The 20,342-nt window shown below is 43.7% G+C and overlaps 1 protein-coding gene across 1 annotated transcript; it reads left to right on the plus strand.

The window, feature by feature from the left end:
• The first annotated feature begins 6,091 nt into the window (after nt 1–6,091).
• On the plus strand, nt 6,092–19,194 carry gabra2a (gamma-aminobutyric acid type A receptor subunit alpha2a). The gene is made up of 9 exons (XM_069723482.1): nt 6,092–6,487; nt 7,142–7,254; nt 7,953–8,020; nt 10,509–10,735; nt 11,027–11,103; nt 11,312–11,455; nt 14,185–14,337; nt 15,122–15,324; nt 17,072–19,194. The coding sequence occupies exons 1-9, from the start codon at nt 6,420–6,422 to the stop codon at nt 17,369–17,371; spliced, it is 1,353 nt and encodes a 450-aa protein (XP_069579583.1). The 5' UTR covers nt 6,092–6,419; the 3' UTR covers nt 17,372–19,194.
• The last annotated feature ends 1,148 nt before the right edge of the window (nt 19,195–20,342 follow it).

The raw sequence follows: 20,342 nt of genomic DNA on the forward strand, positions 1-20,342 counted from the left end.
TCCGAACCTGGTTGGAAATTAACATCCTGAACTTTATTTTAAAGATGCTGTGAAGTAGAAATGAAAATTAGTTTTAAGTTCATCACACCACAGAAGTATGGGTTGTTAACTACCCATCCAAATTCAAATGAAAAAAACACGGACAAGTTTGTTAAATTAGGGTTTGATTTGGGCGGCACGGTGGTGCAGTGGTTAGCACTGTCGCCTCACAGCAAAAAGGTTCTGGGTTCGAATCCGGTCCTGGGCCTTTCTGTGCGGAGTTTGCATGTTCTCCCTGTGCTTGCGTGGGTTCTCTCCGGGTTCTCCGGCTTCCTCCCATCATCCAAAAACATGCACTTCAGGTCAGGTTACCTGGCGCCGCGGTCGTGGCAGCCTGCTGCAGCATCTCCCCCCTGAGAGCCCCCCCCCCTGCTGTAGTGAAGAAATTTCCCCTCGGGGATTAATAAAGTGTATAAAATCTAAAAAAAAAAATAAAAAAAATGGTGAGAAAGTCATTGGTCTTCTCTGCTCTGGGACTGGGGGGCGTGTCCTGAAGGAGCTGAAGCTCCGCCTCCTCGCTGGAAGGTGTTCAGTGTTCTGTAGGACAGTCCTGTGGCTGCAGTTCTTTTCCCCACTAAGCGGTCCGTCTGACATCCAACCTATCGGTGACTTTATGCATGATGTCCCACTGGTCCTCTGTCTCTCTGGTGGACGGAGCAGCCTGCTTTGTGAAAACAATAGAATCAGAATTTATTTGTCCAATGAGTGAAACATACAGATGTAATCATATCCAGCTTGTCCCCCTGATCTGTAACACAGGAGTCAAACTGGACACCAGAGACAGCAGACAGTGAGTCTCCAACTACTTCTAATGACCTGCATTGCAATAGTGGAGATAATAAGAGAGGAGGAGTTGATTTAGTTCTGTAACGACTGCAACATGAACAACGCTGCATTATATCACATGTCAATTCATTACATCACGTGTCAATTCACCACATCACATGTCAATTCATTACGTCACATGTCAATTCATTACATCATATCAATTCATTACATCACGTCGATTCATTACATCACATGTCTATTCATTACATCACATGTCTATTCATTACATCACGTCAATTCATTACATCACATCAATTCATTACATCACGTGTCAATTCATTACGTCACATGTCAATTCATTACATCACATCAATTCATTACATCACGTCAATTCATTACATCACGTGTCAATTCATTACATCACGTCAATTCATTACATCACGTCAATTCACTACATCACGTCAATTCACCACATCACATGTCAATTCACCACATCACATGTCAATTCACCACATCACATGTCAATTCATTACGTCACATGTCAATTCCGTACATCACATGTCAATTCATTACATCACGTGTCACTTCATTATATCACATCAATTCATTACAACACATGTCAATTCATTACATCACGTCAATTCACTACATCACATGTCAATTCATTACATCACGTCAATTCACTACATCACATGTCAATTCACGACATCACATGTTAATTCACTACATCACACCTCAATTTATTACATCACATGTCAATTCATTACATCACGTCAATTCACTACATCACGTCAATTCACTACATCACATGTCAATTCACTACATCACAAGTCAATTCATTACATCACGTCAATTCATTACATCACGTCAATTCAGTACATCACGTCAATTCATTACATCACGTCAATTCACTACATCACATCAATTCACTACATCACATGTCAATTCACTACATCACAAGTCAATTCATTACATCACGTCAATTCATTACATCACGTCAATTCATTACATCACATCAATTCATTACATCACATCAATTCACCACATCACATGTCAATTCATTACATCACGTCAATTCACTACATCACACGTCAATTCATTACATCACGTCGATTCATTACATCACGTCAATTCATTACATCACATGTCAATTCTTTACATCACTTCAATTCACGACATCACATGTCAATTCACTACATCGCACGTCAATTCATTACATCACGTCAATTCATTACATCACGTCAATTCACTACATCACGTCAATTCATTACATCACGTCAATTCATCACATCACGTCAATTCACTACATCACGTCAATTCATTACATCACATGTCAATTCACTACATCACATGTCAATTCATTATATCACATCAATTCATTACATCACATCAATTCATTACATCACATCAATTCATTACATCACATCAATTCAAACTTTGAACCTGTTCAGGTCGAGCCGACAGTCTTTCTCTTCCACTGATGTCTCTCCTCCTCCACCTCCACCTCCCTGTCCTCCCACACCTCCACCTCCACCTCATCCTCCTCCTCCTCCTCCACCTCCACCTCCACTTCCACTTGCTCTCTGCAGCCTCCATCTCCACCTCATCCTCCTCCTCCTCCACCTCCATCTCCACCTCCACCTGCTCTCTGCAGCCTCCACCTCCTCCTCCACCTCCTCTCTGCAGCCTCCTCCACATGTAGTCAGGCTCGTTTACCTGGACCGGTACCGGTACATGTAACCGACATCGTCGCTGATTGTAACGTTACACCGGAGTACAAAAACAACAACCCTCACTAATGTGAGGACTAGATCTCCTCTGGTCCATGTTCACCATCACCCCAACATGTAAAATATAGAGTTACATATATTATAGTTCTTATTGGAGCTTTATTGAGACGCATAAAACAATCAGCAGTTATCGGAGCATTTTCGTTTCGGCTCCGTGCTGCAGGAGGAGCGGTGCGTCCGTGAACTCCTTCCATCTCCGGTGGAAGTTGGTGAAACTATCCACCATGAAATGGTCCCTGCAGACGCGACTGTTGGTGGTAATCCTAACGTCTCCTTTAGCTCTTCATGAAATCAATCCACCTCTTTTTCCTTCATCAGTAGGACATTTAACCAGCGATGCAGCGCTGCTTTGGAGGTTCTTGCTTCCAGGAAAGATTCCCTTGCAGGTGGAGGGAGACATCCTGTAGCAGCTAGCTGATGAACAATAACAATCTGACTACGTCAGGAGTAGAACTGAAGTCCAGTGGGATGACCTCTTATGCAAATGAGATGCAGGCTTTTATAGCGTTTCACCGTGTGAGAGGAGGAGCCATGCAGAAGGTTATAACCGTTTGTGAGCTAGCCTTGTGACGTAGATAGGTTAGCTTTTAGCTCCACCTACAAAAACCTGAGCTGAAGACGGGTGAGAAACTGTTTAACGGTCTAACTCCACATTTCAGTGAGACAAAGTTTTCAAACTTTGCACATGCTTTCAGCAACTCATTTCACATGTATATAATGTATTGAGAAGCAAATCTTGGAATTTGCTTTACAGCATCTTTAAGAACTTTAAAGCTCTCCGTTCTGATGGTAATATTCATGTTGGTCTCTATCAACAGTTGCTCATCAGCCAGTTGTCTAACTCTGATTGGTGCAGAACAATCAGCCAATGAGCTCAGAGTTCACTTTTAAACACTGTTTTCAGTTTATTATATTAAAATGCTGTAAAACATGACAGGAACTACAGTCCAGTTTAACAAGCTACAAATTATAGCAACCATGTTGGAACAAAGGATTGGGAATAAGTGTTTTTATACTTTATGTCCACAATCTGTCATTAATGTAGAAGATATTGATTCTGTGGTGTAGTTTCCTTTATCGTTCATATTGAATACAGCTGGAAAAGTATTTATTTGTTTTGATCAAGTAGTTACTGCTCAGATGACTCCGATGAGGTAAAGTAGAGAGAGTTAACCTGGCAGAGACGACTGACGGCCCAAATGATGCTGAAGTGATTTGATGCAACCTTTATGTTCATTTACTTCCTTCCGATGATGATGATGACGACAGCAGGGATGAAGATGAAAACAATCAGCAGCTAAAACATTGTTTGATTGAATTCCTTGAATTTGATCAGCTGAGTGACGTGACCATGGATTAATATCACCACGTTGGAGATTGTATTGTTTTCTTTAATGCCTCTTTAGAGAACTTTTGTTAAAAAAATATATATATATATATATATATATATTTTGATTCTAAATGGGTTTTTTTTTTCTGCCTCTGACATTTCTAACCCGTTTTATTGGTTGTTACTTTTTATATTTATGTATTTTATCAGATTTTACACACTCAGCTCTGAATTGTTTTAATCCTGGAACTATGATGTAAAGCATACCATCTCGACAGATCTGTTCTCACTGTGGCGCTAGTCTCCATGGCAACGGCTCTGTCACAAGATGACAAGCTGCTGAAAACGTGCGTGAACAGATGTGTAGTTGTAGTTAGTGACCACATGGTGGCGTCTCTGTCCACATGCCTGAGAGGGTTCGATGAAAGATGAATTAAAATGAAGAAGACATCCATAAAATGATGAAGAAAATTAAAAAAATAATCTATATAAAGTATAAATGTCTCTTACATGGATATGGTGCTGGCAGGCAGCAGAGGAACTTTAAATGATGTACACAGATGGTTCTTCAGTTAGTTTATTATGGTGTTTTTTACCATTTAATAAATCTTCCTTTTCCTCCTGCACTGCCTCCATCCTCTCTCTCTCTCTCTCTCTCTCTCTCTCTCTCTCTCTCTCTCTCTCTCTCTCTCTCTCTCTCTCTCCAACATGTCTGTTGGGAGTTGTGTAGTGAGTTGTGTGTCCATGTGCAGGTCAGTGTGACTGACTCAGCTTCTGCTCTCGATACCTCGATCTACTCAGTGACCCTTTAAGCTCCACCTCCTCCATGAGACCACCATGGTCATCTCACTGGGAGTCCTTCTAATCTAGATGTTCTTTCACTGCTAGGACTGTGTTTCTGACAGCATGCATCCTGAACATGTGTGAAAGTCTAATATCACTCTAATATATCTCTAATATCACTCTGATCACAGCGACCTTAGCTTTTGTCATTTTGAAGTTAATGACGCTCACTGAAGCATTCTGGCGTTATTATACTTTATTCAGACCTGTTTCCTGTCAGAAACACTGAGACAGTACAGCTGTCTGTCGCTGTCCATCAGCTGTGGTGCTGAAACGTTCCTCTGTCCTGCATGTAAAGTATCAAATGCTGTCTGTGGTGCTGAAATATTTACGGGACAGGGAAGCCTTTTTTTCTACAGCTTCACAACATCATCTGGGAGGTCAAAGGTCCCTCCCTCCCTCCCTCTCTTTCCTTCCTTCCTTCCTTCCTTCCTTCCTTCCTTCCTTCCTTCCTTCCTTCCTTCCTTCCTTCCTTCCTTCCTTCCTTCCTTCCTTCCTTCCTCTCTCTTTTTCCTTCCTCCCTCTTTCCTTCCTTCCTTCCTTCCTCTCTTTCCTTCCTTTCTTCCTTCCCTCTTTTCCTTCCTCTCTTTCCTTCCTTCCTTCCTTCCTTCCTCTCTCTTCCTTCCTTTCCTTCCTTCCTTCCTTCCTTCCTTCCTTCCTTCCTTCCTTCCTTCCTTCCTTCCTTCCTTTCATTCCTCTCTTTCCTTCCTTCCTTCCTTCCTTTCCTTCCTCTCTTTCCTTCCTTCCTTCCTTCCTTCCTTCCTTCCTTCCTTCCTTCCTTCCTTCCTTTCTTCCTTCCTTCCTTCCTTCCTTCCTTCCTTCCTTCCTTCCTTCCTTCCTTCCTTCCTTCCTTCCTTCCTTCCTTCCTTCCTTCCTTCCTTCCTCTCTTTCCTTCCTTTCTTCCTTCCCTCTTTTCCTTCCTCTCTTTCCTTCCTTCCTTCCTTCCCTCTTTTCCTTCCTCTCTTTCCTTCCTTCCTCTCTCTTTTTCCTTCCTCTCTTTCCTTCCTTCCTTCCTTCCTTCCTTCCTTCCTTCCTTCCTTCCTTCCTTCCTTCCTTCCTTCCTTCCTTCCTTCCTTCCTTCCTTCCTTCATCCACAGTGTTTTGAATTTTCAACTGAACTGAAACACCAGTTTTAATGTTTCTGTTTTTCTCGTTTCCTCCAACATGTTGCTTCTAACTCAAGTGTTTCCACTCTATACCCCCGCCCTCCTCCCGTCACGGTTCATGCTCTAAGTATCGGTTCATGTTGGTCTCGTGCACTCTGGTAAAACGGTGCAGAAATGAGCGCGTGCCCAGCAACGGATCTCTCCGGCTCGGTGTGTCCGTGCAGTCTGCTGTCAGCTCGGTGTCTCGGTGCTCCGTGGACTCTGTGTCGGAGGACCTGAATGAACCGACGTTAACCTGTCTGCTCTTCGGGCCATTGGTGCCCCGGCTGTGTCCGGTCCAGGTTCTGTGGAGACCCGGACCACCTGCCGTGTTCAAGCAGCATCCGCCCAGCTGCGGAGGATCAGTGTTCCCGGACTGGAGACATTAACCGCTGTGTGTCTGTATGGAGACGGAGCTGAGCGCGCAGTCCGTCTAACATCTGGAGGATCTCTGCAGCTGGACTTCGCGCTCTGAACGCGTCAGCGTGTGTTTCAGGTTCGGAGATGAGCGGACGGAGGAGCTTCCGGAACCTGAGTATTCTGCTCTGCTTCTTCCTGCTGTGGAACCCACGGTACGTTTCAGCCACCGCTTCTGTTCTTAAAAGCACCACAATGAGACCTCCTGCTGTGTGTCTCCATGGAGAGAGTTGTGTTGCTGTGTTTGTAACGAGTTGTTTTATTGGAAGTCCATTAATCTGTAGGTTTTAAAAAAAAAATTAAACTAGTAAAATATGATGCTGTAAAATAGTAAATAATGATTTAATGAAAACTTTAACATTAAGCAGAAATCCTTTCATGAGACTAAACTGAGATTTTAAGTAAAGAAAGTCGTTTCCCAACATCTCCTCTGATGACTGCATCAGTCCTCCAACATGAACCAACACATCTCTGATTTATTTCTCTCCTCCTGGTTAAACAGAAGCTGCAGGATCAGCAGGTAAAATGTCACCGGACTACCTGTCACATTTCATCTTCACCTACAGAGAGCAGGAGGCTGCTCTCCTCCTGACAGCTCTCGGCCCCTCTCCCCCCCCCCCCCCCACACACACACACACACACACCCCCGCCGTCCCCCCACTCCCTCTCCCCATCCCCCTCGGCCCCTCTCAACCGGACTTGAGGAGGTTGTTCAGTTAGAGTTATTTAATTCTTCTGGAGCTGAAGAGCTTCTGTAGCAGATTAAAGTTTCTTATTTCTCTGTCTAATCACATATTTCTCTTTTTCAGGTCAAAAGCAGATTCGAATACGACCCGTAACTCCAAAGACATCACGACCTTCACCAAGATCCTGGACAGTCTGCTGGACGGATACGACAACAGACTAAGGCCGGGGCTGGGAGGTAAGACGAGGAAGAGCAGCGACGTTCTCCGGTTCTTCATCACTGGTTTATAAAACTATAAACAGAGATATCTGCCATGACTTTCATTAAAACACTTCATTAAGTTTGTGGTATTTAAAGCAATTTGTTTGTTTGTAGTAAATTAGAGGACTTTGGAAAACATGAAATTATTACAACTCAACTGTACAACTGAAGAATAGGAAAGATCACTGAGGTGGAAGTACATCTGATTAAACACATTTCAGACTGTCTTAGGACAAGTCTATAATATATAAAATAAAGTTTATAGTTTGAAACAATTTAGAGTCTGTTTTTAAGTGTAGTAAATGAGGAGGAGGATGACACAGTTCAACTTGTTCTGGTGTTTCTATCTTTGTCAGCCAGCAGCAGCACATCAGTTATTATTTATGATGAGTAGAAATGAGCCAGCTGTCCTGAGGATGAACAGATTTCAGTGTTCGGTCTCTCAAAGTTCCTCAAACAAACATCTGATGATGGTGATGCAGATTCTCGTCTTTATTCTCTGAGACTTTAAAAGAATGTGGAGACTCACAGGAAACGTGAACTACAAACTCCATATTAATAAGTGTTGACTTAAAAAGGTTGAAACTGTGGAGAAGAACAGCTGTGTCCTCTCTGACAGGACAGCTGACAACTGCTGTGTGTCTCACGGTGAGTCTCCCCGTCTGTCTCCACAGACCAAGTGACGGAGGTGAAGACGGACATCTATGTGACCAGTTTTGGACCAGTGTCTGACACAGATATGGTGAGTCTTTTAAAGTGGAACGTCTTCTGAGGACACCGAGACAGAGACATAGAGTGGGAAATTAAAATGGACTGGACTGCATGATTAGACTGGTTTGACTGACTGAGGATAGACAGACGAGTTGATGTGGGACAGCTAAGACATGTTCAAATGTCTCAGAGTTTAATCAGACTTTCATAGAAGGTAATTTAGAGCATTATTCTATGGACATGGTTCTGAGGTTATATGGTTCTATGGTTCCGTCTTCCGTTGGTCTGTGGTTCTATGGTCTCTATAGTTCTATGGTTCCATGGCTCTGAGGTTCTATGGTTCTGTGGTACTGAGGTTCTACGGTTCTGTGGTTCTTTGGTTCCGTGGTTCTGTGGTTCTATGGTTCTATGGTTCTATAGTTCTGTGGTTCCATGGCTCTGAGGTTCTATGGTTCCGTGGTTCAGTAGTTCTTTGGTTCCGTGGTACTGAGATTCTGTGGTTCAATGGTTCCGTGCTTATATGGTTCTACGGTTCCGTGGTTCAGTTGTTCCGTGGTTCTATGATTCCGTGGTACTAAGGTTCTATGATTCCTTGCTTCTATGGTTCTGTGCTTATATAGTTACTTGGTTCTATGGTTCTGTGGTTCTATGGTTCCTTGGTTCTATGGTTCTGTGGTTCTGTGGTTCTGTGGTTCGGTGGTTCGGTCAAGAAGGATGGACAGCTTCATTAACCGGTCGACCTCATTCAGACTCAGACGTCTTCCTGTCACAGGTCCATTATAAAACCTCCAGAACCGGTCCACATGTAATTACACATCCAGCTAATACGATCTCCCACACAGAGACCTGTCAGGACTGCTTGTGTTGTTGCTATGGTAACCCAGCTCCTCCAATCATGACGTGATAACAGGGCAGGGGCCAGACTGTTTTATTAAAAAGGAGATGTGATCATCAGCTGTGGAGCGTCTCATGTATTACATATTCAAATTCTTCATTATCACTCAGATATCATCTGTGCAGCTGTTTCCTGTAGAGGATGTTATCTTTTTTCCACTACAGCAGCATTATAGGTACAGGAAAGCAATAAAACAACAGCACAAAATATTACACATAAAAATGCACAGTATATACAATAAAATAGGATAGAATAATTAAATTAAATTAAATTAAATTAAATTAAATTAAATTAAATTAAATTAAATTAAATTAAATTAAATTAAATTAAAACTAACTAAACAACAGTGCAAAGATTTAAACAAACAAGAAAACAGACAACCAACGGTGTTATTATTATTGTGATGGATTTTGCCAGAGGTGAGTTATTATACAGTCTTATTACAGTGGACAAGAATGATCTCCTGTATCTGGAATGATCTCCTGTATCAGGAATGATCTCCTGTATCTGGAATGATCTCCTGTATCAGGAATGATCTCCTGTATCTGTCCTTGTGACAGCAGCTGGAGGAGTCTTTTGGAGAACGTCTTCCTCTGTCCCTGCAGCAGGTGGAGAGGGTGGTCAGGATTATCCAATATGGATAATAGTTTCCTCAGCGTCCTCCTCTCCACCTCCTTTTCCAGACTGTCCAGTTTGCAGCCGATGATGGAGCCGGCCTTCTTAACCAGTTTGTTAAGTCTGTTGGTGTCACCGGCTCCAATGCTGCCCCCCACCCTCACCCCCACCCCCACCCGCAGACTACTAGAAATACAGTTCACTGGCCACAACAGATGGTAGAACATCTCCAACATCTCGCTGCACACATTGAAGGATCGAAGTTTCCTCAAGAAAAAGAGTCGACTCATCCCCTTCTTGTAGACAGCATTGATGTTGGTCTTCCAGTTCAGTCTGTTGTCATGGAGACACCAGGTACTTGTACTCCTCCACCATGTCCACCTCCTCTCCCATGATGATGAGGATGAGGATGAGATGGAGATCGCGGTGTTGCACAACATGATGTTGTTGTTAAATGTGGAGTTTTTAATTAAAATGTTCCAGTTTGATGTTGAGTTCATACAGAACATGAAAGTTTGTCTCATCCTGACTGATGCTGCTTTGTGATAATAATAATCTAACAGTTTATACATTGTTAGAACATATATGTTTGAACTATAGTTGGAGTTAATCAACAGTAAAGTTCCAGTCTTTCGATAGGAAGGTTTGTAGTTCTTCTCCTGATGTCGCCTTCCTACAATCTATCACACTCTCATTGTACTGTAGATCACACACACACACACACACACACACACACACACACACACACACACACACACACACACACACACACACACACACACACACACACACACACACACACACACACACACACACACACACACACACACACACCACACACACGCAACACACACATTCATACCTGCTCTAAAAGCCCCCCCACACCTTCACCTGGATCTTCTCAAATATTTAACTGTCAGAGGGATGAAGTGCTTCTGATGGAAAATGCTGCTTCAAAGAAAGGAAACGGAGATTGTCTCATAATACATACTCTCTCTGTCTGTCTCAGGAGTACACAGTGGATGTCTTCTTCCGTCAGAGCTGGAAGGACGAGCGTCTGAAGTTCCACGGTCCGATGAACATCCTTCCTCTCAACAACCTGATGGCCAGTAAGATCTGGACGCCCGACACCTTCTTCCACAACGGGAAGAAGTCTGTGGCGCACAACATGACCATGCCCAACAAGCTGCTGAGGATCATGGAGGACGGGACGCTGCTCTACACCATGAGGTGGCGCTCTGATCTTATTCAAGACAAACAATGTTTTCAGGCTGGTGTTTCATTATTATTATCATTATTATTATTATTATTATTATTATTATTATTATTATTATTATTATTATTATTAAAATGATTCATCTGTTAAAATCATGTTTGTTCCCTGAAACAACAACAGTTCAGTTCTCAGTATGAATCTGGTGTGTGTGTGTGTGTGTGTGTGTGTGTGTGTGTGTGTGTGTGTGTGTGTGTGTGTGTGTGTGTGTGTGTGTGTGTGTGTGTGTGTGTGTGTGTGTGTGTGTGGCTCACGGTCCAGGCTGAGTGTCCCATGCACCTGGAGGACTTCCCCATGGACTCCCACTCGTGTCCTCTGAAGTTTGGCAGCTGTGAGTTTCAGCAGATTCTCAGATTCTCATACTGAACATGTTTGTAGTCCAACTTCAACCTGAAAATCAAAACTTAAAAGATAAGTTCACTGTTTTCACTGTCGATATGTAGAGATGACTAACAGAAACACACAGACCATCCTGATCTGTTTCTGGTGTCACTGGGATGTGTAGGATCGGTTGGTTGACCTGTGTCTCTGCTCATCAGATGCCTACACAAAGACCGAGGTGACCTACATCTGGACCCGGAACGCCTCCCAGTCTGTGGACGTAGCAGCTGATGGATCCAGACTGAACCAATACGACCTGCTGGGTCAGACGGTGGGGAAGGAGACCATCAAGTCCAGCACTGGTGAGTTGGTCCACATACAGTGAAGGAAATAATGATTTGATCTCTTACTGATTTTGTAAGTTTGCCCTCTGACAAAGAAATGAACAGTCTATAATTGTAATGGAGGTTTATTATAACAGAGACAGAACATAATTTTTTTTTTTTAAATCTAAAAAATCACATCATATAAAAGTTATGAATTGATTTGCATCTGATTGTGTGAAATAAGTATTTGATCCCGTAGCAGAACATGACTCAGTACTTGGTGCAGAAAGCGTTGTTGGCGAGGTCAGAGGTCAAACATTTCTGGTAGTTGGTCTCCAGGTTTGAACATCTCAGGAGGGATATTGTTCACTCCTCTTTGTAGTTCCTCCAAATCCTTCAGGTTTCCAGGCTGTTGCTCGGCAACAGGAAGCTTCAGCTCCCTCTACAGATGTTCTCTGGGATGAAGGTCCGGAGACCGGCTCGACCTCTCCGTGACCTTCATGTGCTTCTTCTTGAGCCGCTCCTTTGTTGTCTCGTCGTATGTTTTGGGTCATTGTGGTGCTGAAGACCCGTCCACGACCCGTCTTCAGTGTCCCAGCTGAGGGAAGGAGGTCGTCCCCCAAGATGTCCCGGTATACAGTCCTGTCCGTCCTCCCCTCGATGCGGTGAAGTCGTCCTGTCCCCTCAGCAGAGAAACACCCCCAAAACAGAATGTCTCCACCTCCATGTTGGATGGTGGGACAGTGGGGATGGTGGGACGGTGGGACGGTGTTCTCTGGTTCTAGTCAGCGTTTCGCTTCCTCCAAACACGGCGAGTCCAGTTGATGTCAAAGAGCTAGATGTTGGTCTCCTCTGACCACATCACCTCCTCCAAGCCTTTCTGAATCCTTCAGGTGTTCGTTTGTAAACTTCAGACAGGTCTGTCCATGTGTCTTCTTCAGCCGGGGGACCTCGCAGCGCTGCAGGATTTTAATCCGTGACGGCATCGTGTGTTACCGATGGTTTCCATGGTGACTGTGGTCCCAGCTGTCTGGAGATCATGAACAAGTTCCGCCGTGTAGTTCTGGGCTGATCCCTCACCTTCCTCATGATCATCGATACCCCACCAGGTCAGATCTCCATGGAGATGCAGACCGAGGAAATGCAGACCGAGGAGATCCAGACCGAGGAGATCCATGTCATTTAGTGTTTCTTCCATTTCCCAATAATCTCACCAACAGTTGTCTCCTTCTCACCGAGCTGCTGGCCGATGGTCTTGTAGTCCATTCCAGCATCATGCAGGTCTACGATCTGTCCCTGACGTCCTGAGACAGCTCTTTGGTCTCCATGGTGGACAGGTTGGAATCTGATTGATTGATTCTGTGGACAGGTGTCTTTTATACAGGTAAGGAGTTGAGACAGGTGTCTTTTACACAGGTAATGAGTTGAGACGGTTGTCTTTTATACAGACAACTGTCTGTTGTCTTTTATACAGGTAAGGAGTTGAGACAGGTGTCTTTTATACAGGTAACCAGTTGAGACGGTTGTCTTTTATACAGATAACGAGTTGAGACAGGTGTCTTTTATACAGGTAACCATTTGAGACAGGTGTCTTTTATACAGGTAACCAGTTGAGACAGGTGTCTTTTATACAGGTAAGGAGTTGAGAGGGGTGTCTTTTATACAAGTTGAGACAGGTGTCTTTTATACAGGTAACGTGTTGAGACAGGTGTCTATTATACTGGTAACCAGTTGAGACAGGTGTCTTTTATACAGGTAACGTGTTGAGACAGGTGTCTTTTTTACAGGTAACGTGTTGAGACATGTGTCTTTTATACAGGTAACCAGTTGAGACAGGTGTATTTTATACAGGTAACCAGTTGAGACAGGTGTCTTTTATACAGGTAAGGAGTTGAGAGGGGTGTCTTTTATACAAGTTGAGACAGGTGTCTTTTATACAGGTAACGTGTTGAGACAGGTGTCTTTTATACAGGTAACCATCTGAGACAGGTGTCTTTTATACAGGTAACCATCTGAGACAGGTGTCTTTTATACAGGTAACCATCTGAGACAGGTGTCTATTATACAGGTAACGTGTTGAGATTCTGAGACCTTTCTTAAAACGAGAGGACGAATACAGGTACAGGTAACCAGTTGAGAAATGTTTCTTTTATACAGGTAACAATTTGAGACAGGTGTCTTTTATACAGGTAACCATTTGAGACAGGTGTCTTTTATACAGGTAACCAGTTGAGACAGGTGTCTTTTATACAGGTAACGTGTTGAGACAGGTGTCTATTATACAGGTAACGTGTTGAGACAGGTGTCTTTTATACAGGTAACCATCTGAGACAGGTGTCTATTATACAGGTAACGTGTTGAGACAGGTGTCTTTTATACTGGTAACCATCTGAGACAGGTGTCTATTATACAGGTAACATGTTGAGATTCTGAGACCTTTCTTAAAACGAGAGGACGAATCTAACCGTCTGTAGGAGAATTCTTGTTGGTAGGAGATCAAATATTTATTTCACACAATCAAATGTAAATCAATTTATAACTTTTATATGATGTGATTTTCTGGATTTACTTTTTATATTCTGTCTCTGTTAAAATAAACCTCCATTACAATTACAACGTTAATTTCTTTGTCAGTGGGCAAACTTACAAAATCAGCAAGATCAAATAATGATTTCCTTCACTGTCTATGAAGGAAGGAAGGAAGGTGGAGCATGACCTCTGTTGTCAGACGGTTCTCTTATTGTTCCTCTCCTCATTGTTTTCAGGTGAATACACAGTGATGACAGCTCAGTTCCACCTGAAGAGGAAGATAGGCTACTTTGTGATCCAGACCTATCTGCCCTGCATCATGACCGTCATCCTGTCCCAGGTCTCCTTCTGGCTGAACAGAGAGTCGGTACCAGCCAGAACTGTGTTTGGTGAGTCTTCAGCCAGACTCTCCTCAGAGAAACGACAGATTTCTTGTAACCACAGATGAGCTTCACATTAACTCTGTGTAACCGAGGGGAGACGTGCAGTCACATCCAGGACGTCCAGTTTGACTAAAAAGGCATCAAACAGAAACATTGGTAGTCTCCACGGCGACAGTGTAATACCACTAAGGACCACTAGGGGCTTGTTCCAGAAACCCTCCATCTCCAACAGACTCGTAAACGTTTGTATCTCAAGCTCTCTGTTTTCATATTTATCTGTCATGATCTCCAACACTAAACTGAGGTAACTCCGATGACATCACCATGACATCACTGTGACATCATCAGGGTAAACTGTATGTGAACACCTGGTTGGAAGTCAGAGATTTAGTACCATGATGTCTGTGACTGTACGCAGTCCTGTATCTGCATTTTACTGAATATTCGCCTCGTACTCACTGTCATTTTATCATGTTATAATTTTATCATGTAATCATATTATCATGTTATTATTTTATCTTTTTATTATTTTATTGTTATCATTTTATTATTTCATCATGTTATCGTTTTATCGTTTTATCATGTTATTATTTTATCACATTATTTGATCATATTATGTTATTGTGTTATTATTTCATCATGTTATTATTTTATGTTATCATTTTATCACGTAATAATTTCATTATTTTATCATGTTATCATATCACGTTATTATTTTATCTTATCATGTTATAATTTTATCATTTCTGTCCTCTGCGTCCTCTGTGTCCTGTGTGTCCCTTGTCTCCAGGTGTAACGACTGTCCTCACCATGACCACCCTGAGTATCAGCGCCCGTAACTCTCTGCCTAAGGTGGCCTATGCGACGGCCATGGACTGGTTCATTGCCGTCTGTTACGCATTCGTCTTCTCCGCCCTCATCGAGTTTGCGACAGTGAACTACTTCACCAAGCGAGGATGGGCGTGGGACGGGAGGAGTGTTGTCAACGACAAGGTGAGGCTGTCACTGTTAGCAGCTGGTTGTTGTCAGACCATGGCAACAAGCTCCTCCACCACAACAACATGCTTGAACTGTGGTGCCATGGCAACAGGCTCTTTCAACAGGACAATATGCCTGAACTGTGGCACCATGGCAACAGGCTCTTCCAACGGGACAACATGCCGCTCACAGCACGTTGGAAACAGACCAGCAAAGATTTTCTGTTCCCCAATAATTTGACAGGAAAACCGCTGTTCCAGGTCTGTGGTGACATCACTAATGTTACTGCCGGTGGTCCCGTTAAAGTGTGACATCACTAATGTTACTGCTGGTGGTCCCGTTAAAGTGTGACATCACTAATGTTACTGCCGGTGGTCCCGTTAAAGTGTGACATCACTAATGTTACTGCTGGTGGTCCCGTTAAAGTGTGACATCACTAATGTTACTGCCGGTGGTCCTGTTAACGTGTGACATCACTAATGTTACTGCCGGTGGTCCTGTTAACGTGTGACATCACTAATGTTACTGCCGGTGGTCCCGTTAAAGTGTGACATCACTAATGTTACTGCTGGTGGTCCCGTTAAAGTGTGACATCACTAATGTTACTGCCGGTGGTCCCGTTAAAGTGTGACATCACTAATGTTACTGCTGGTGGTCCCGTTAAAGTGTGACATCACTAATGTTACTGCCGGTGGTCCTGTTAACGTGTGACATCACTAATGTTACTGCCGGTGGTCCTGTTAACGTGTGACATCACTAATGTTACTGCCGGTGGTCCCGTTAAAGTGTGACATCACTAATGTTACTGCCGGTGGTCCTGTTAACGTGTGACATCACTAATGTTACTGCCGGTGGTCCCGTTAACGTGTGACATCACTAATGTTAATGTGTGGAGGTTGTTTCCTCCTCTTGCAGTGTGTACATCGCCGTGTTGCGTTCATGGACAGCAGCAGTGACCTTCATATCGGTTTAAATGCTGCTGCATCACATCTTTCAACATGACGGTTCGTTGTCATAGAGACGATCAGACTGAAGCGCTGCACTCGCATAAACAGCTTCATCAACACATTTTACTTTTCTTCCTCCCATCATTGTTCAAAGTAAAACCCAGAAGAAACATGTTCCGTGTTCCCATCATGTCGTTCTGCAGCATCCTGACAGCTGGATGATCTCCTGAAGATGATGTCATCATGTGTCTCCTGAAGATGATGTCATCATGTGTCTCCTGAGGATGATGTCATCATGTGTCTCTGCCAGCAGCACAGCTGTTTCAGTTTATATCTCGCATCTGGTTGGTCCTCCTCACTGCTGTTAGAGAGTCGACTTTCTAACCAGACCATGGATGAACATCTCCATTAGTCCGTCTGTTTCCAGCAGTGACATCATGGTTTGGTTGGAGCTCCTCTGGATGGTTCTGAAGGTTCTCTGGATGGTTCTGAACAGCTGTGGGACAGAGACTGTGAAGAGCCTCTGATAACGACAGAACCACTTTTCACAGTTAATAATTATTCACTTTGATTGTGGATATAAATGAGTTCAGTTTCTCTCTTCTGTGTAAAATGATGAGTGAAAAGCTGTAGCTGAAGACCAAGTCCGGAACTGATGATCAGAACTGATGATCAGAACTTGAGGATGATCCAAAGAACCTGAAATGAAACTGATGTGCAAATGTCAGTAGAAGTGAAATAAGTTGATTCTTATTATCAACATATGTCATGAACTGTATTTCCTTTAAAAGTGACACTGCAGTGTTTCTCTGCAGAAAAAGGAGGCGTCGGTCATGAAGAAGAACAACGCGTACGCCGTTGCCGTGGCGACCTACGCTCCCAACATCACCAAGGACTCCACGCTGCCCAACATCTCCAAGTTCTCTCCCAGCGATCCGAACAAACCCGCCGACACCAAACCGGATCAGAGCAAGAAGACCTTCAACAGCGTCAGCAAGATCGACCGCATCTCCCGCATCATGTTCCCGGTTCTGTTCGGCAGCTTCAACCTCGTCTACTGGGCCACGTACCTGACCCGGGAACCCGTCCTCAGGGATCTGGAACCGGACCAGTGACCCGCAGGGCCCGCTTCACCCTGTCCCTCTGTCCCTCCATGGATGTGTCCCCTATTTCCCTCCATGGATGTGTCCCGTCTGTCCCCTATGTCCCTCCATGGATGTGTCCCATCTGTCCCCTCTGTCCCATCATGGATGTGTCCGGTCTGTCCCCTCTGTCCCATCATGGATGTGTCCCGTCTGTCCCCTATGTCCCTCCATGGATGCGTCCTGTCTGTCCCCTATGCCCCTCCATGGATGTGTCCCATCTGTCCCCTCTGTTCCACCATGGATGCGTCCCATCTGTCCCTCCATGGATGTGTCCCGTCTGTCCCCTCTGTCCCACCATGGATGTGTCCCGTCTGTCCCCTCATGGATGTGCCCCGTCTGTCCCCTATGCCCCTCCATGGATGTGTCCCATCTGCCCCCTCTGTCCCACCATGGATGTGTCCCATCTGTCCCCTCTGTCCCTCCATGGATGTGTCCCATCTGTCCCCTCTGTCCCACCATGGATGTGTCCTGTCTGTCCCCTGTGTCCCATCTGTCCCCTCTGTCCCACCATGGATGTGTCCCCTCTGTCAGTCCCTCCTGGGTAAGCTCTCACATCTGTAGAAAAACGTCCTCTTTGAACAAAGATTAATACTTCCTGCTGAAATATTTGATTTTCTGAGTTAATGTAAAATGTTTGTGTTGTGACGCTGCGAGTGATGACCTCCTCAGTTCCTCTCAGGTCTATAAACTTCAATAAATCACTGTTCTTCACCGTCTCACCACCAAAGAGCACAAAGGAGGATTCCTGGTGACGTCACGGAGCGCTGATCAGCTGATCCACGTTTTTCACAACAAAGGAAACTTTGTCTTACACTTAAATATCATTCAGGGCTTCTTCAACTACTAACATGCAGTTCATGTAGCATGTATGATGCTCACGAGGTCACAGGCTGGTTTGAGGCTGAACCTTGTAATAATGATAGAGTGCTTTTAATTATAAACTAGGATTGAAATGGAGACAGGAAGTTCAGCGGACCAATGGTGTCACTTTATCAGTCACTGACTGCTGAATCCAGATGTTCTCCCTGTCGACGTGCTGACGAGGCCGTCAGTTATTGTCCTGTCACTGTCATCACGCTGTAAAGAATTGTGGGTAAATAATGTGTAGCGTCTTTAAGAGGCTCCCTTGTGGACAGGATGGATTCTGCAGCCGTCTGCTCTCAGACTTCCTGGGAAGTTCAGACATTTGGATTTAGTCAGTTGGAGACAAACGTTTTCATTCGTAGAGCCTGAACTAATGTTCCAGTCTAGTCTAGTTCGGTTTGGTCTGGTCCAGCCCAGTCTGGTCTAGTTCGGTTTGGTCTGGTCCAGCCCAGCCTGGTCTAGTTCAGTATGGTTTGGTCCAGCCCAGTCTGGTCTAGTTCGGTATGGTTTGGTCTGGTTCGGGTTGTATTTAATTAACTTCTTCTCGTATAAAGGTCACGTAGTGTTTTGTATGAACTGTAACTTTATGCAGTTTAAAGAAACCTTGTTAAATCAGTTTTATTAATTAACTAAATTCATCTCTTGGTGTTTATATTTTTTGGATTTATTAATGATAGTTTACACCAGATTATAAAATATGAAGCACGTTTAATAGTAAAAATTGTTTTTGTGCACTTCACCTTTATGAGCTCATCACTTGGTAATTTGAATAAATATAAAACATTTAAAGGTACAACCTCACTGCTGCTGTGTTAAACACATTAAAGTTCCTCTTCCTGGTCAGTCAGGAGCTTTTAGAGACGTCACAGTCTTCAGGTGTTCCAGTTCTGTCGTTCCTCTCACATCCACCTGAGATTAATGGAGGACGTCAGGACCAATATTATTATTATTATCATTATTATTGTTATATTATCATAATTATTATTATGTACAGCTGTGATTAATATAGGACGACGTCAGGATGAATATTATTACTTAGGTCAGCAACTGAAACAGAGTGGAACGTGGAACGTGGAACATCTTCATCCAACAACCAACTGCATCACTCTGATTTATGATGGATGGAAATATATTTTAAAAAACAACAATATTTCAGGATGACGTCTGAGTCTCGATCCATCTGATGGTTTATAGAAGTCCGAACTAAAGAGAACATCTTTGAATAGTTTCTATTTTTCACCTGGAGATGTGGAGAACTGGCTGAATGAAGAACGTTCCAGACATTCCACTGATCACTTTCATATTGAGAAAGCTGGATGTTGTCGGTGTGATTCCTCGTCGCTGTGGTCAGATGACCTCCAGCTTGGAGCTCATGAGGATGTTTCCTGAGCAGCTGTGATGATCTTCTGCTGAGGTTTCATCACTCTTCTTCCTCACTGACAGCTGCTTCTCCTGCAGTGTGATGATGTGTTTGGTTTACATGTTGTTCAAGTGTTTTCTGGTACTTTTTGTGGCAGCTAGCAGCGTGGCAGCCTCCACCCTCCTCACAGGAAACTCAGTCTTTGTTTCACTTCTCCTCCAAGTTGTTTTTGAAACTGTTGGAGAAATCTTTGTCTTTTTGTCCACCTCAGCATGTTTGTTTCTTTAAACTCAGATTCATGTGGTCAACAATACAAACTCTTTATATTCACTGACAACAGATCTCCGTGTGTTTCTGTTTGTAGCTGCATTCAGACAAACTGTTAAAACGAACAGAGTAAAAGTCTTTAAATCTGTGAACTAGAAGACAAACCGATGATGAAACGGAGAACTGACTCTGTCCTGTGGAGTCTCCACCTCAACCTGAAGAGCTCTCAGCTCATACGAGACGTTATTTAGCTAAAAGTGTGAAACCTGCATCCTGGAGCTCAGCTCTGATTACCACCGTTATAACATTATATATAATATCTAGATATTCACACAACAACGAGTCAGCAGGTCATGGCATCAAATCCTCTCAGTGATGAGCTTCTCTGGATCCCTGAATGGGGACTGCTGAGGAGGCAAATCAGCCCGGCAATCCTCAGCATCCTCAGCA

This window comes from Brachyistius frenatus, unplaced genomic scaffold, assembly GCF_029030835.1.
Source record: "Brachyistius frenatus isolate BFR_SWC_R1_liver_20210118 unplaced genomic scaffold, ASM2903083v1 Contig_329, whole genome shotgun sequence".
NCBI classification, from domain to species: Eukaryota; Metazoa; Chordata; class Actinopteri; family Embiotocidae; genus Brachyistius; species Brachyistius frenatus.